This window comes from Argiope bruennichi, chromosome 10 (assembly GCF_947563725.1).
Source record: "Argiope bruennichi chromosome 10, qqArgBrue1.1, whole genome shotgun sequence".
In the NCBI taxonomy this organism is placed as follows: domain Eukaryota; kingdom Metazoa; phylum Arthropoda; class Arachnida; order Araneae; family Araneidae; genus Argiope; species Argiope bruennichi.
Window position 1 is genome coordinate 16,193,144 of NC_079160.1, and position 18,689 is coordinate 16,211,832.

The window sequence follows — 18,689 nt, forward strand, 5'->3', positions numbered from 1 at the left end:
ATTATGAGAGAAAATGATTGATTGTTTGAATAGTTTCAGAAATCCATAAACATACAAAAAAAAAAACCTTTATCTTAATTTTTTTTTTTTTTTACTATGGTTCGTAAAATAAATCCTGAAAATAAAATTTATTACAGAAATAATTCTTTAAAAAATTTGTAGAAAATATTTAGAGGAAACCAAAACTAAACAAAACGAACTAAAAATGGGATCGGGATCGGATCGGATTAGGAAGCGTAATTTCCATTTCGCTCTTCGAATCGAGATCTTCGTTCACAATAAGTTCAATCCGAACGTTAGGAAACTGCAATGCAAAACAAACTCAAACATACATTTTATTTGACGATTATTTAATGCAGCTTTGATTGCCTGAAAATAAAAATAAATTTCAGTAAAAATTTTTGAAAGCATTGAAATTCCACTTATAAACTGACAGGTAAATCATCCAACTTTGTTTATGATATGTCTTGACATCTTTCTGTATAATGTATGTAGTCTCGGTTTCTTTTTATTTTCTCTTAAAAATAGACTCGCCCAAACATGAAAGTTGAAAAATAAATATTTTTCTTGGATTTTAAATAAAAAACATTCTTTTTTTTTTTTCTTGAATCTTTGTCTCTTATTAAGCGGAAATTCTCAACTTAAGAATAAAATATGTGTGCCAAGATTGAATTTTTTGATGATTTCTTTCAAATTTGTAATCCTCCTATCTTTTAGGAAGGAGACTCTTGGCGAATTTTTGGGTCGTTGCAAGATTTTAGCGCGCCGAGCACCAAACCGCACAATAGAATTAAGTCTTACCTTGATGCATAAGGTTTGTGAAATAATTTTAGATATGCAGACTTTTAATTTAATGATATAATTTATGTTTTAAATACTATTATGTATGAAGTCTTTAGTAGCACTCTTTATAGATCACCTATCTGAATTTTAAAACTTTTCAAATTTATTCTGAATGATAAGCAAACAAATGATTTCTGAAATTTCTCTGCATTATATATACACAAAATATTCTAGTTGGTGCTACTTTAAATATTAATATGAGGTATTTGTCATTTCTGGGATATATAGTCTTGCAATCAATTGATTTATATTTTTTAGTATGTTGTCATATTTATTGATGCCATTATTAAAAATTTTTGAGAAGTAGATATAGATTTTTTTTACATGTATAAAAATATAGTTTTTTTACGTGTATTAAATGTGAGATGTTCAAAACTATTATACAAATGCATATTCTTATTTGATATATTGATGTTATATTCTTCCATAATCATGGTGATCCCAAAATGCTCAAGTAGCCCCATTTATGCTTATTTAGCTATGATACACACATAAAATATAAAGGGAAGTATATATGAAATATAATAAAGCCATATATAAGAAATACATAAAATACAATAAAACCATTTGAAGATTTTGCAACAAATTCATAAAATTACATAATAAATGCATAAATATTCCATCAAATTGAACAATACAAATTCTGAGGACATACAGTAAAACAAAATACTGAAAACTTGCAATAAATAGATAATATACTAAAACACAAAGGAAAAAATTTTAAATAAGCTGAAGCTTTCAGTCATAATTAAAAAAATAATAATAATATAAATGCCATGCAAAAAGAGAAAAAAAAATATTAAAAATATTTAGTCCTTATAAAATCTTAAAATATGATAATACATGTTTATGATCGGGAGTAAAAAAATGATTGAGCCATCAGAGCTAAAAAATATAAATTGAATAAAGTTATGAGAAAACATTTAAAAAGAATTATATCTGAAAGGCATTTGAGAGTAGCAATTCAAAATTTAAGATCAATATTACAGCTAAGCAATTAATATATGTCAAAGATTAAGTATTAAAATTGAGCATCCCAGAGACAGCCTCAATTTCAGAAGTTTAAAATTGAGGCACATTATAAAAGCAAATTATAAAGAGAACAGATAAAAATTGTATTAAAATACAAAGTTGTATTGAAGTAGCAGTATCAATTTTTAATGTTGCACATTTATAATTGCTGATTATAAAGGACTCCATTGTTTTTCAGATTACTATTTTACTTTTTAAAAAATTTTAACAAATTTTTTTATTCAAGTTTATGTTTTTCTAAGATAATTATTCCTGGTAAATGTGCAATCAAAAGCATAATGATCATTATCATGTACGAAACTGCCAATGCAATTTGGAGAACTTAGAAGATAAAATCTATGCACATAAGAATGGCCCTTGAGAAAATATATTATTATTTTATTGCTAGTTAAAAAAATTATCTATATACTTGCTCTTTAATAATTGTATTTGACTCTTATTTATTCTAGAAACTTTCCCATTCATTCATTACAGGTTGATTAATTTTTAATTTCTACTAAAGAGTATGCAAAAGAAAATTAGTTTCCTATTCCAAAATTGTTTTCTTTATAGCAAGATGGTCAGTTTGTTCATTGTCTGGTTTCTGCTATGTGCCTTTATCCAGAATACATCACCCAACTGCTTTACATTTTAAATATTTTGTTTCATTTTGTTAAAAATTCTGATTTGAAGTTTTCACTTTTAATGGCCTCTATAGATGTTTGACGATTTTTAAATAGATTAATTTTAATGTTGTTCCTATGAATGCAGCTTGCTGCAAAATCATGATAGTCATCTCAGGCTAGAGACTGTGCAATCTGAGCAAAAAATCTTAAATTGATTTTTTTTTTTTTTTTTTTTTTTTCTTAATGCGTACCACAAATCCAGTCTCATTATTGGTCCTCATTCCATCTGTGTATACTTCATGATGAGCATCATCTATAGCAAAATTAAGTTCAATTAATTTTTTTTCTCAGAAGAGATATTTAAAATATGTATAATTTTACTTGATTTATTTATATTAAACAAGTTATGAGTGATATTGGAGCCCATCACCCAAACCTGAAACTTGGTGTAGTAAGAAGTGTTCACGACATAGAGTGGTGGAATCAAGATTAGGACATTAGTGCAAATAGTTCTGTAACCTGTTGTAAATTTTAATTAAAATTTATATTGAATGGAGTGTGGATGGTTGATTTGGGTACCACTCAAAGAGCCTCCTAGAATCCCACATTATAAATAAGACATTTTCATTAAAAGAGGAACCAATATTTTACCAAATTTTTGTCTATATTCCATTAAAAAAATATTATCATATGTCTATTATATTCAGAGCCCCAATTTGAAAGAATGAATTTTATGACATGGAGTTTGTTTCCATTTTTTATTCTGTTTTTGTTTGATTCTCAAAGGCATATACATGATTATATTCAGATTAAAATAATTCATTTAAGACATTTAATTCAGTAATTAAAAATGGCCTAAAGAGGTATGAAATTTTCAAAACAATTTTGTTTGAAATTACTCCTGAATTTTTTTTTTTTTTTTTTTTAAATATTTGGCATATAGTAAACAGCTTCCTTCAAGGTAATTTACAATGAAAAGTTTTGCTATTTCAGTTAAAATCAATAAAAAAGTGTGCTTGTGAAAAGTCAAAAAGGGAAGGTATTGCCTCCTCCACCAAAAAAACATGTTTTGCTTAGTTGCTTCCACAGAGATTAATCCATTAACAAATTAGAATTACATTTTTGATTCGTGTTTAAATGAAATCCTGTAATCTATTTCATAATTTTAAAGCAGTGTATTTCAGATTTTACTGTTCTGACTACGAATTAGATGGATTCACATCATATTTATACAGAATTTATTTGATTGTACTAGTTTAATTATTCTAATAATATTTTTCATTATATATATATATATATATATATATATATATATATATATATAAAATCCTAATTAATTTCCTAATTTTTATCTTAATTTAATCCATATTAACTTCATTCTATAATGTTCTCTTATTTCCTGATCCAATTCCACCTTTTTTTATTTAATTAATGCAACAGAAGCTCTGTAAAATTGCTGAAATCGACAAGTTCCTATTCCCCGAGTGAAGGGGTAAAAATTTGTTGATCTAAACACATTCTTTTAAAAGATAAGTATAATTCCAAAAATCGACATGTGTAAAGAAATCCATATCAGAATCTCACAGTATATAATCATGAGGATAAATATCTCGTTGGCCTTTTCTCTTTTCCCTCTTGTGTTGTGATGTAGACGTACCTTGTCGCTTCTTGCCTGTATATAAATTATGCCTCCCGGAATGGAATAAAACGAAGTTTAAAAATTCGAAGTGTCTTATTTCCTTTCCCACGAAACTGAACTGCTAAAAATTTTTGTGTGTGTGTGAGTGAGTGAGAGAGAGAGAGAGATTTCGAATCCTGTCGGCTAAAAAGTGGAATTGGATCACGAAATAAGAGAATATTTTAGAATGAAGTTACGATGGGCTAAATTAAAATAAAATTTTGGAAATTGATTTGGATTAAATTAAGAGTTTAAAATATCATTCCATATATATGATTTTTTTACAAGTAGGCACGTCCGCTCGCAGTGCGTTACAAGAGCGTAAAAAGAGGGAGAAATAAATTATCCCTGTCTTATATAGCATGAACTATTGATAGGGAAAATATTTTTTTTACAGTGCTTATATACTTTTAAGATTCTATTAGGGATTTCTCCACATGTCAATTCTGATAAGGGAAACACAGGGATCTTTTAAAAAGAATGTGCTTACTGGACATTTTTCTATTCCTTCACGCGGAGCGTGTGAATTGCCGACCTAAGCATTTTACAAAGCTTCTCTTGAATTAATTAAATAGAAAAATTGGAATGAGATGAAGAAATAAGAATATTTTACATTGAAGTTGATATAGGCCAAATTACGATAAAAATGAGATAATTAAAATTAGTGTTTAAAATATCATTATACACACAGACACACACGCAGATATATACTATATATATATAGAGAGAGAGAGAGATGTGATTTAATTTTTTGTTCAATGTATTGATGTGAAGAAATTTTGCCTTGATTTATCATGGCTGCTCTTCTTTAGTTTTAATCATTCTTATTATTAACTAATTTTTTTCTTTGCAAAGATAACTTTTTTTAACTTTAAATGTAAATTTAAATTCATGTTTTTCAGTTGTGTTCGAATTATCATAACCATAATTATAGTGCCAGTTTGCGTTAAGTTGGTGATATGATGCGCATATCATAACAAATAATAATTCTATGTGACATTCAGTCCATTTGTATTATGTTTTTTAATTATTTTTTTCTGTATACATTACTTTATTACAATCATAAAATAAATGTATCACTTTAAAAAGGCATTAATTCGGTGCTGAATCTAATATAAATACAAATAAAGAAACAAAAATTTTAAACTTGTATCTTTTGTCGTTTAAAATATTTTTTAGGGATATCCAGGATAATTTATTCATCTTATTTTTTATGCTTCACAAATCTGTGGAAATATTTTGTGTAATCTTTTTTAATTTAAAGATTTTTCTTTCCAAGTTTTTTCATTTGTTTGTTTAGCAATTACAGATTTACTGAATAATAAGACTTAATTCAGACTTACTGAATCTGAATAATAAGTTTTGATGTTAATAGTACATCAGTTTTTATACTAACGTTTGAACACAAATATCTGACAATAACACAATATAATGCTTGAGATTTAGAGGGGGTGGAATCATTTCATAATTAGATTATTTGTAATGTGATTTCCAGTCTCTTTGTAGTTGTTGGCAACCAATCTTTGTAAAATCCGCATTTATTAAAAATTTCTAGATGACACAAAGGAATCCTTTCGGAACATTTCGTAAAATTCAGCAAAATTATTTAATAATAATTTTAATTTATGTTCCATTAAGGATTTTAGTGAAATATTAATCCATATTAAAGATGGAATATCACTGGCATGAATTCAAACAGAGCAAACAAGTATTGTCTGTGTGGTTGGTAAGAGGATTTCATGAACAACTTAATTAATGAAATAAACATAAAACTTGAGTTATTTGAGATTTAAGTATTAAAAATCATGTTGACGGTCCAAATGATAAAAATTAACTTCTTTTTCTCTCTCTTTTCACACACACACACATATATAACAATTGGATTGTTGATGTCTCCGGTGCGGAGAGAGGATTCAGTGCCATCTAGTTGTAATGTTAATAATTATAGCGACTATACAAAAATTGTGAAAATCTTCGAAAATATTTCATTGTTTTGAAAATGGTTGATTTTCTTCGATTGGTATGAACCTATTTGTTGATTGGATTTTTATATCACTGAAGGCAAGGATCATCCAAACTGCGCCAATCAGTACGATATAAGTTATAAATATATATTGTTGCTAATCTGTAATACCGTTTCGCTATCATGTCAGTCTAATAGTTTGAAAAAATGATTTCAAGAAATACTGGTTGGATGATTCGTGACACCCTGAGCATAGTGACAAAAATAAAGGTCCAGGAAAATGCAAGAATTTTAGGCCTATCTGTATTAGGAATCAAGATCTGGAAAACTCCATGTGATGTCACGTCCTATCGAAAGTTTATATGAGGTGTGGCGCTTTAACCAAGAAAAGAAATCTCTTTCTGGAGGCTAATTCACAAAGCGAGCTGGAAGCTGTGATGGCTGAGCACTATTGCTGTTCTTTAAATATCGATTTACTATCTACTTGTGTTACTTTCTGTCTGCTTGTATCTACAACTGTCTTCTTTGTGCATACCGTGGCTATGTTTTGTGCTTTGTTTCCTGGAATTTTCGAATAATAAGGCATCCTTTGTAATTATCCAACATATTCTTCCATCGCACACCCACCAAACAATTTCCAAAACATATTATTTATATCAAACTACAAAAATTGTGTCAAAACATCAGTGTCGAATCAGTCGATTGAAAAAGGTGATGATTCAGAGTGTGTTCATTCAGAGAATTCGTACCAATTGCAAATGTTTGGTTGAAGGTCACAAGCGTTTAACTTAACATTTCAAGTGATAGTCCGATGTGCGAGAATATAAAATTGAGATGATCATTTGAATTTGCTGAATGAACGAGAATTTGCATGTAAAATTCTTTAGTTAATCAATTTAGTATGAACTAATTTCTTAAATAAGACTCAAAGGTATGGAAAGAGATATGTGATTTGACAACGCTTCAGAATTATGAAAAGTTCTGTCCAAAGTAGTTATTGTGCTGCCTTGAAGGGAGCTGTAAATATAATTAAACCAAACTAAAGCACTGATTACATCCGAAGACAAATTGAAAGTCTTTCTCTAATATTGCTTTTACTCCTTCTAATATGTAAAGTAATAAGAAAAGTGCGTGGTTATGTATTGTGGTACTGAAATACATTTTCTTTTCCAGGTGGCTTTTTGGAATTATCACATGCTATGCAATAGCTAATATAATCTCCCCCCTTCAAAATAATGGAGAGTATGAAGGAGCATCCAATTTTAATGCTCATTTTCCCTGATGTGAATCCAGCTTTTTAATTGAGAAGAAACCAAATAAAGGATGGAACCGAATGATAAACCTTTGATTAACGTTTTGTTTGAGCAAGCATTTGCTACTGACACAATTGTTCAAACTGAAGCTCCCATCGATGAGCATTATCATTCTATTTTAAAAGAAAAACCGTATTCCTGTGATGTATGCAATAGATTATTTCCTGATAAAAGTCATTTAAATCAGCATTATCGATCTCATACAAATGAAAAACCTTATGCTTGTGATGTATGCAATAAAGTTTTTTCTTATAAGGGTAATTTAAATCAGCATTATCGATCTCATACAAATGAAAAGCCCTATCCTTGTAATCTATGCAATAAAAGATTTTCACGAAAAAATTACTTAAATAGACATTATCTTTTTCATTCAAAAGAAAAACCCTATTCTTGTGATAAATGTGATAAAAGATTTTATGAAAAGGGCCATTTAAAAGAGCATTATCAAGTTCATACCAATGAAAAGCCCTATTCTTGTGATGTGTGTGGTAAAGAACTTTCCCGGAGAAGCAGTTTGAGTAAACATTATCGGCTTCATACAAATAAAAAATCTTATTCTTGTAACATATGCAATAGTGTATTTTCTGATAAAAGTCATTTAAAAGAGCATAATCAAGTACATAAAAATGAAGAATGTCATTCTTGTGATATATGCCAAAAATGTTTTTCTTCTAAAGGTAATTTGAATCAACATTATCGAATTCATTCAAATGAAAAGCCATATCCTTGTAATTTATGTAATAAAAATTTTTCTCACAAGAGTTATTTAAATAGACATTATCGTTATCATTCAAAAGAAAAATCCTATTCTTGTGACGTATGCAGCAAAGCGTTTTATGAGAAGGATCATTTAAAAAATCATTATCAAACTCATACAAATGAAAAACCTTTTTCTTGTGATTTGTGTGGTAAAACATTTTCACGTAAAGGCATTTTGAGTAAACATTATCGTTCTCATACAAATGAAAAACCTTATTCTTGTGATGTGTGCAACAGAATGTTTTCTGATAAAAATAATTTAAAAGAGCATTTTCGAACTCATACGAATGAAAAACCTTTTTCTTGCGAAGTATGCAATAAAGATTTTACTAGTAAGCGCAATTTAACTCAGCATTATCATAATCATTCGAATGAGAAACCCTATACTTGTGATATATGCAGTAAAGAATTTTCTCGAAAGATTTATTTAAATAGGCATTATCGTTGTCATGCTGAAGAAAAACTGTTTTCTTAAGATGTATGCAATAAAGGATTTTATCAGAAATCTCATTTAAAGGAACATCATCGAATTCATACAAATTTAAAAATCTTTTTCATGTGATGAATATGGTAAAGAATGTTCTGGAGAACGTGATTTAAATCGACATTTTCACGCTCATACATAATTTTGTGGATATTTGTGGTAATGGTTATACCAAAAAACTTTATTTGGATAATCATCTTCAAACTCACACTAATAAAACAACTGATGTCTGTGAATTATGAAATAAAGAATTTTCCTCATCATTTTCATGTACATTTTCTTTCAAGCTCAAACAGTCAAATAAAATATGAATTTTTATGATGTATACAGGAAAAATTTATTTCATAATTTTTTTTATTTTTTTTTGCTTTTATGTTCAAAATTTTTTAATTAATTTACTATTATAATTTAATCATTGTTTTACCTTTATTTTTAAATTTTAGATATGCGAAAATATTTTGTGCAGTTGAAAAATAATTTAACAATATATATAAAATATTTCATATTACCAACAATATATTTAATTTTTACATAAAATAAAAGATGAATATTTCTGTGTGTTGTCTGCAGCATAGAACGTTTGACCTAGAACTACCAAATTTCACTCATATGCAAGATGTCCCAAAAAAGTGGAGTATTCGTTTATTTCCTTAATTATTATAATTAGACAATGCTTGCAGTTGCAAAGTTTCATTTAATAAAGTACCTAAATGTATAAAAATACTTTGGCTTCTGTAAAGGGAGATAATAAGTTAAAGGATGAATCTTTTATATGGTTCTCATTCCTAAAAATTGCTTATGAATAATATATATATATATATTGCATTCATCGGGAAGGACACAAACTTTCATGTTTCTATCTGTGAAATTTGTTCTTAGATTATTTTTCCGTTATTCTGATGGGGTTTGAGCTGGACTGTAATTTTCTGGAATAATATGTATACGATGAAAATTATTAAAAGGATTGAATCAAAAAATAAAATTCATTTATTAGATTTTAAATCTGCTGAAGTGCTCTCTCCAAATCTTTCTCGCCTACTCTCTAACAAATGTATTACCCTTGGCTTTGGCGTACAATAGTTACGAAATATGGACCTCTAGCTTGAATTTAACTGAATGTAACTAGTATTTAACTGAATATATCTTGTCACCATAGCAGTTTTTTTGACGATTTATTCCTGGCATGCAGTTAATAGATCCGAAAACAGAATTTGTGTTTTAGATGTTTTTTTTTCCAACTAATTGAAAAAAATATTGGCGTAAAACTACTCTTATAGTCACAGTCCCATACCAAATTTGATATATCTAAGTCGGCGAGTTTTTGAGTTGCCACATTTACATATTTCTGAATGTACAGACTGACAGATGGATCAACCGCTTGTTGGATTTGACTCAAAATTTGATACGTGTCTACACTATAGATGTTAAATCTGAGTACCGAATTTTATCTATCTAGCTCTTTTTGTTTTGCAGTTATTGTGCTAACAGATATTAGAGCAAGCACACTTCTTTTGAACGGATTGTACTCAAATTTGATAGAAATCTTTAAATTTGATAAAAAGACCGAATAGCAAATTTCATTTGTCTATCTCAAAATGTTTTTGAGTTATCTTAGTTACAGACAGATAGACATAATGCCGACAATGTGTTTCTCGGACTCAAGGAAGTCTAAAATATGCAGATTCTACAAAATTTCTTCGAATTTTTTTGACGATTACAATAATTTCTTTATACTACGTATGCGAGAACGTAAAAATGATCAGGTAATGCATTAGCTGAAGTGCTTAAAAGCTTTTTCAGAATAAATATCTTTGGCACTTATACAAATTTGCATTATTTTAACAATACTTGCACATATGCGATCGAGTTCAAAAAAATTTAAGTCACAAATGATGAACTCATCATTTGTGACTTAAATTTTTTTGAATTCGTCGGGCTAAGATTTACTGCGCGTGTCCTGCCAAACCCAATTTATTCCTTAATTTAGATATAATATCAATCAAAATGAAATGAATATGTATCAGTTACCATTCTGCCTTGTTGCGCAAAATGGAACCGTCCTGAAAATGTCACACCACATATTTAAAGAGTCACTAATGATGAATTTCTTGTATGAAGAATGGATGTTTACCGTTTCAGAAGTATTAGTTTTGAATATTAATGTTTCTTTCTTGATTAAATCAATATTCATCTATCTAAATTGCATTTCTTATGAAAGAAGGATTTGATTTTTCCTTAGGGTGAGGTCTGAATTGTAAGATTCTAGATGTCGATCGTGTAATTTTCCTTGTGATTGTTGTATCAGCCTCCTCGAGTAGTGTATGGAAGACAGTTATAAAACTGAATTAATTTTATTATAAATTGTATAAAGTTGTTGTTATCACTTTGACAAGAGCTCAAATTAAAACATTGAGTTAATTCTCATTACAGATTAAACTTAGAAAATTATAATTTTCAGCACGTCTGCATAAAATTGAATAAATATGAAACATGATATTTTCTAGAAAAAGAAATGCAAGAAACAGTTTTAAACCATCTAATTATCAGTGTAATATTTCTGTATTGTTTAAAGTGTAATATGTACAGGATATCTCTAATCATAGCCAAACAGCTGATATTTAAACTGTTAGTAATAAATATACACATCTAATAATAAAAAAATGGCCTAAATGAAGTAAATAATTACATTTTATGCTGTTTGAATTTACAAATTTCCTTTTGAATTAAATAATTTTAAATTTTTTTATAAATCCCCCGTCCTATGAGTCATATTTAATAAATCATTCTTGAGACATTAATAAAAAAAATGTGCCTTTGTGGAACAAAAACAGATTTATAAAAATCTAAATATCATTATTTTATAATACATGCGATTTTAGACTATTCTATTGACTATCTCGAAGAAAATACTCTTTATCAGCTCCTGGAGTTTATGCAAGGTTAATTTTCGTAAATTATCCAAATTGTTGATTCTCCTAGAATAATAATGCACAAAGCTCAGATTTGGTCATAGAATATTGAAACTTTTTATTTGTTTGTTTATTTAAAAGTTGGATTGTCAAACTGCTACAGGATAGGATTTATAGGATCGAGAAACTGTCTAAAATTTAGACCATAGTTTTTTCAGAAGTATATTTATTGAGTAAAACAAACAAAATATGATTCATGACATGTAAATCCTTTTGAAATTAAAACTGAATTTTATGATAAATCAGAGCAGTTTGTGTAGAATAATCCTTTGAGAAATTTTATAGATTATAATATATATATTCTGTAATATATATAAGGCATTGAATGATTCTCTTATTAGTACTCATATTTTTTTCAAGCATGTTTGGTTTCTGGAAAAAATGTTTTTGCATTAGTTGAAATTCAGTCAAATTTTAGCGAAGGTAACAGAAAGTTAGGGAAAGGCATAGGACGCTAAACAGGATGTTGCAAAGCTTCTAAAATAGGATGACTATCAAAATTTGAAACTTAAAAATATTTTGCTGAAGAAACCATTGAAACTAAGCCATGTAATATATTTAATTGAAAATTTTATCGACCTTTAATCCCGACGAACTAGCTAGTCGCCGAAGGCAGCTTGTATAGAGCACCGTAAATGTTCGATTGCGCTTTGTCTACTTTGTATTTCCAATATCCCGATCGTTATTTTTGAGGGCTCAAATGAAATCGTGATTGTTTTCTCCTCCATAATAAAAGTAACGGATAAGTGGAATGCAATAGTCGGTTGCATACAGCAAATAAATGATAAGATTTTTTTTTTTTTTTTTAACAATTTGTAAAAGAAAAATTCTCTGTGTCTCATCTTTTAGCAGAGTTTGAAGCTTAAAAATATTTCGCGAAGAAACCATTAGGAACAAGTTATATAAAATATTTAATTAAAAATTCTAATGACCTTTAATCCCGGCGAATCAGCCGGTCGCCAAAAGGGACTAGTATAAGCATCCTATTTTGGGACGGACCTCGTCATTTTGAACCGCGGTCAGATGATGAGGGCGACACTTGGGATGCCAACCCTCTCTAAGCTTCCACAACACATCAGCGGGAGGATGGCCCTAATGGATTTAACGTGCACCAGACCCGCTTACATGACGGTTGTTCGGTATAATCGGATCTCGAGCCTAAAACCTTCCGGTTCCGAAGCCGAGACATAACTACCACACCACCTCGGCCCCATTTGTAAATGAATTTCAAAATGTTATTTTTATTTGTGAGATTGTTAAAAGAAACATATATGTTACTTTGCGAAATTTCGCTGTTTTGTCCGAGGCATGTGATACTTTTAATTACCATTTAATCTGGTTTGGAGTGTTGGTTTTCAATTCATTTGATTTATTTTTAAGGGATTATATGCATTTATTGAATCTTTCAGCTATAAAATTGAATCTCTTAGCAATTTATCGATAAAAGTCCAACCTCCAATCTTGAAGACTTCATAATCTTAACCCTGCTTTGCATGATTTGTGTGTGTGTGTGTGTGTGTGTGTGTGTGTGTGTGTGTGTGTGTGTGTGTGTGTGTGTGTGTGTGTGTGTGTGTGTGTGTGTGTGTGTGTGTGTGTGTGTGTGTGTGTGTGTGTGTGTGTGTGTGTGTGTGTGTGTGTGTGTGTGAGTGAGTGAGTGAGTGAGTGAGTGAGTGAGTGAGTGAGTGAGAGAAATAAATCAGGGTGATATAATTCATGATTTAGATTAAAGGGAAAATGTTTTAAAAATCCTAGTATTTAATATAAAATAGTTAAAAAAAACAGTTTGATGGAAACATCCACCATTATGCATATTTACATGTTAAGTTCAGTACAAAACCTTCAGTGTCCCTCTCTTCTAAATTTCTCCACTCATTATCGCTTTTACTAGCAAAAACAATCTCAGATTAGTTATTAAGAAAATTCAATAAACCGCACGTTTCTTCTAATCACAACAAACAGCGGAATGACAAGTTCAAACCCGTTATAATGATTGTGGCATTTCATTATTTTTGACAGCTACGTTTCTTATTACGCAATAGTCGTGAAAAAAGTTGCCAGCAACAACAAACTTACAGTACACCTGTTTTGAGTTCAATTTTTCGTTCACTAAATGTTACGATCGAAATTTCAATCATCATACAACGCATTCAATACCACTACTCGCATCTGACATTCGGACTATCTAACTATACTATAATAGAAAAAAAGTAATCTAATTATAATTAGATAGTTTTTTTTTCAATTAAATTGTGGTATGAATCACTATCGAGACATGCGGGAATGTTAAAAATGTCTAACAATTTCGAAGCTGTCGCAGATTTAAAACATGTAGTTTACGTCTGCATGGCAATGACAAGCTGCAAGCTTTTATCGGAAGAAAAACCATTTAATAAGTTGAAAAGAAAGGAAACTAAATAACGGCGTATTAACTACTAACAGAATAGAGCACTATCCTAAATAGATTACTATCCTAAAGATAATAGATTCCATCCTTGCGACAACTTAACTCTGTGCACTCGGAAAAATGCATAATTATTCTCCTAATGCTAGGACTTGTTTATTGCTCCGAAATATATGCAGTGCACTTTCGAGTATCCGTCCTAATATGGTAGAATGGTAGGTCAAATAGGTCAGAGTTCTATGAACTCATTTCTTTGCCCGTCAATACCAGAAGACAAAGTTTTTATACAAAAACTTTTTCATAATACGTATTTTCTTACCTCTTAGTGACTATTAAGCCCTCCATTTATCTAGGTGAATCATAGAAACCATTGCCGAGTTAAATAGAAAGCTCTGTACTGATCGTTTATACATGTTTATATACTGCAATGCATGTTTCAAGAATTTATTATAGAAAAAGTAAGTTAAAGGATATAAACTGTTCACATTTCAACATAAATTCTGAAATGCTTAATTTAATGCAGGAAACAAACAAAACATTAGCGTAAATCGTAGGCCTAATTCTTAAGAAAATTGGCCTACCTATGACACAGATATGAAAAGATAACCCTAAGATAAGTCAAAATTTACAGTTTTTAGTTTTTGAGAAATTAGGCCGGATAGTCGTGAACCGGATATTCGGGAGTGTATGGCATTATTGCTTTTTAAGTTTAATTTCCCCGAAAATTTAATCTACATTTTCCGTAGATATTTTTAATATCTAAATTAAAATAAAACATCAAAATGATGCACCGTCTTGAATGGTACCTGAGAAAAGACATCCGAGTACAGAAAGTTAAAACCTTTTTGTCTGTTGTAGCTCTATGACTAATCTGTTTAAGAATTTGATTTTTTTAAAGTTTTGTCTGTAAAATTTACTATTTCATTCGATTTTGCCCTTCGGTCCAAATTGTCTTAATTAATTTTAAGACAATTATTTTCTATTAATGTCTTCCTTCCCCCTCTTTAATGTGTATATGTTTCTCTAAATTTTCTTAATTTTTAAAACATGAAATATTTTGTCTGTAAGATTTTTAGTTACTCCAATACAAGAAAAATTAGATCGAATGAGATGTTGGTACCTATAAATGATATTTCATCCAACTGCTCTTCCCTAAAAATAATACAGTGCAGAAATAAACAACAACTCCATACTGAAAATCTAAAAATGGATTAAAAATAAGCAACTTAATATTTATAGATGACGATGGAAATTGTTTTAAGCTAAGCGTAATAATGTAAAGTATTGTTAAGAATTGTATTAAAATTTTTTTTAAAATTATTCATATTACGGGGAAATTCATTAATTTTATTTATAAATATATTCTGTATTTATACAATGTACACATTTCCACCCTCTTAGGTGTATATGTGCCAAATTTGGTAACGGCCTATTACCAATGGTAATATACGGTCTATCCTGTAGAGCTTCAACACTCACGCACAAAATTCATCTTAATTATTACTACAGATTATTAATTTTAGTACAAGATGACAAAAATTGTACTGAAATGTATTTTCTTTTACAGGTGGCTTCAGAATACAATGAGATGCAAAGCCAAAGTTGAAAAGGATCCGCCTCTCTACGAAAGAAGGATGCCGAGGAGCATACTATCAAAGGTCAACTACGCCTGATGCGAATCCACCTGTTTGATTGTGAAAAAACTAACTAAAATACAGGGAATGGATACGAATGAGGAACCCTTGGTTTGTGAGCTGTTTGTGATGACATTCGATACTGACACAGCTTGCCAGGGTGAAATTCGCGCTGATGCACATCCCCCTCCTCATTCAAATGAAAAGTCTAATTCTTGTGATGTATGTAATAAACTCTTTTCCAATAAAAGTCATTTAAAGGAACATTATCGAACTCACACAAATGAAAAACCTTATTCTTGTAACATATGCAATAAAGCTTTTTCTTATAAAGGTAATTTAAATCAACATTATCGAACTCATACGAATGAAAAACCATATGCTTGTAATATATGCAATAAACATTTTTCTCAGAAAAATTATTTAAATAGACATTATCGTTATCATGCAAAAGAAAGGCGTTATTCTTGTGAAGTGTGCAATAGAATGTTTTATGAGAGATGTCATTTAAAAGAGCATTATAAAATTCATACAAATGAAAAACCCTATTCTTGTGATATATGTGGTAAAGAACTTTCGAGGAAATGCAATTTGCTTAAACATTATCGTTCTCATACCAATGAAAAACCATTTTCTTGTGATATATGCAATAAATTATTTTCTACTAAAGACACTCTAAATCAACATTATCGAACTCATACGAATGAAAAGCCCTACTCTTGTGATGTGTGTGGCAAAAAATTTTCAGATAAAGGAAATTTAAATAAACATTATCGAACTCACTCAAATGAAAAACCGTATCCTTGCGATCTTTGTAATAAAAAATTTTCTCGCAAAAACTACTTAAATAGACATTATCGCTGTCATTCAAAAGAAAAACCGTTTTCTTGTGATGTATGCTGAAAGGGTTTTATCAGAAGTGCCATTTAAAACAGCATTATCGAACTCATACAAATGAAAAGCCTTTTTCCTGTGATGAATGTGGCAAGGAATTTAATTGGAAGCGTGATTTAAATAGACATTTTCTTACTCATACAAAGGAAAAGCCTTTTATTTGTGATACTTGTGGTAAGGGTTATAGTGAAAAATGTTACCTGGATAATCATTATCTTCTTCACAAAAATGAAAAATGTCTTCTGTAAATAAATGAAAAATAATTTCTGTGATTTATGAAATAAAGAATTTTATCAGCATTTGCATAAATATTTTTTTTCACTTATAACAACAAAATTGAATATTCGTAAAGCATATAAAGCTAAATTATTTCCCTTATTTACTTATGAAATAATTTTATCAAACTATATTTAATAGTCTGCACTTTGGGAAATTTGCTCTTCCTGAAAATATGGCGGCATGCCTCTTACTCCTCGCCATTTTTTCAGGAAGAGCAAATTTTTATTTCATTTGGTGCATTTTCCTTGCTGCGAGATTGAAAGGTTAAAAAAAATTAAGTTTTATAGATTTAAATTTTTTACGCGAAATTCAATTAATTAGTAACTAAATTGATATAATAAGAAAAATTGGGAACAATGCAGTTAACTAGTGTACTATGTTAGATTAGAATATTTCTTTATCCACTTTTTTAGAGGATTCTATTAGAAAATTCATATACATGTGTATGTATTGGTAGCTCATCAGATTTCTCTACTTGATTTATTCAACACAATGCTGCAGAATTTGAGGCGATTGTTTTGTGCGTTAAAGAGGCAAGTTCCATAAGAAAGTATGTCTTCAATCCACTTAACGCCCAATTAATGGTAATTGAAGAACATTTGAATATGTGTGACCCCAAACTGTTTCGCTTTAACCTTCAAAAGCATTGTTGCTGTAGATTGTTGTAGTATTAGACAACACGATAAATATTTAGCCGATATCGTAAATAATTGCATCAATTGATTATTTTTTTGTCAGACGTTCATTTTATATTTGAAATTTAAATCGTTACACTGCATCACACTTTTTAGAATTATATAATTATTTTGCTTATCATCCATATTTTTATAGGGTGTCCGAAAAAAAAAAGTGAAATAAACTTTTATTTCATCAAATATTGTTGTGACTTATGGCACTTTATAAGCCCGCTGGCAGTTATTTGTAAGCTATTTAATCCATGAGATCGTCTCTTGCTTTTTCAATAACGCCAACTAGGGCCAAGAGTACGACTTAGCTACTTTATGCGTCAGATTCGCTTGCACAACCCCTTTTTACAGGGGGACACATTCACACACCTCACAGATAGAACACAGAAGAAGAACAACCATGCCCAAACCGGGACGCCCAGATCACAGGGAAGATGCGCTACCCCTATGCCAGGACGCCGGCTTAAATATTGTTTCTAAGCATATCTAATTACAAAGTTTCATTATAAAGTAACTGCCTTTGGCGACCCGTTTGTTCGTCCAGATATTATTGATTTTTTATTGCTGTTAGAAACGATTAATTTGAAATGCATCGTTGTTAAATTTCACTTCGTTTTTTGATATGATTGAAAGACATGACTGAAATTGAATCAATCTATTATAAATTACTATGAATGTGTATGGCTCACAAAAATCGTATATATATTAAATAAAAGTGGAATTGGAAATCCTACTTCGAATTTCATGACTCCATCCCCGCCACCAATTTTTTTAAACATATTAATTTTTACTTTGACAAAAGCACGCGATTGAATGCTTTGGTGGATGTGTTTGAATTTCAAAATAACATTAAAAGAAGACAATGTATTAAAATACATTTATAAAAAATTTTCGGAAATACCATTAAAATATCATTACCAAATAGATACCATTAAAAAGGTGATTTTTTTTTTTTAATTTTAAAATATTGCAAAAATCATTTTTGTGAGTTTGTAATTTTGGAAGATATGAATACCAATTTCCATAGGTAAGTCAAAGCGATTATTTATATATTGACCTTAATCTTATGTTAATGCTCGAATGAAGTTTGCTTCAAACCAATTTCTGATTTCTTTTGCATCTTTGGATATTCTTCTACTAATATTTTGC

The 18,689-nt window shown here is 29.5% G+C and overlaps 1 protein-coding gene across 3 annotated transcripts; it reads left to right on the forward strand.

Annotated features, from left to right (window-relative positions):
* The first annotated feature begins 267 nt into the window (after window positions 1–267).
* On the forward strand, window positions 268–15,759 carry LOC129988135 (zinc finger protein OZF-like). 3 transcript variants are annotated; one of them, XM_056096280.1, is made up of 3 exons: window positions 268–436; window positions 718–814; window positions 7,295–8,953. In XM_056096280.1, the coding sequence occupies exon 3, from the start codon at window positions 7,445–7,447 to the stop codon at window positions 8,666–8,668; it is 1,224 nt and encodes a 407-aa protein (XP_055952255.1). In that variant the 5' UTR covers window positions 268–436; window positions 718–814; window positions 7,295–7,444; the 3' UTR covers window positions 8,669–8,953. The 3 variants fall into 3 exon arrangements, 2 of the variants coding, with proteins under 2 accessions (XP_055952255.1, XP_055952254.1); XR_008785629.1 differs by lacking the exons at window positions 718–814; window positions 7,295–8,953 and adding an exon at window positions 15,615–15,759; XM_056096279.1 differs by lacking the exon at window positions 718–814.
* The last annotated feature ends 2,930 nt before the right edge of the window (window positions 15,760–18,689 follow it).

Excerpts from the sequence above, each read along its gene's own strand:
- LOC129988135 (XM_056096280.1), top strand. The coding sequence starts at position 7,445 with ATGGAACCGAATGATAAACCTTTGATTAACGTTTTGTTTGAGCAAGCA.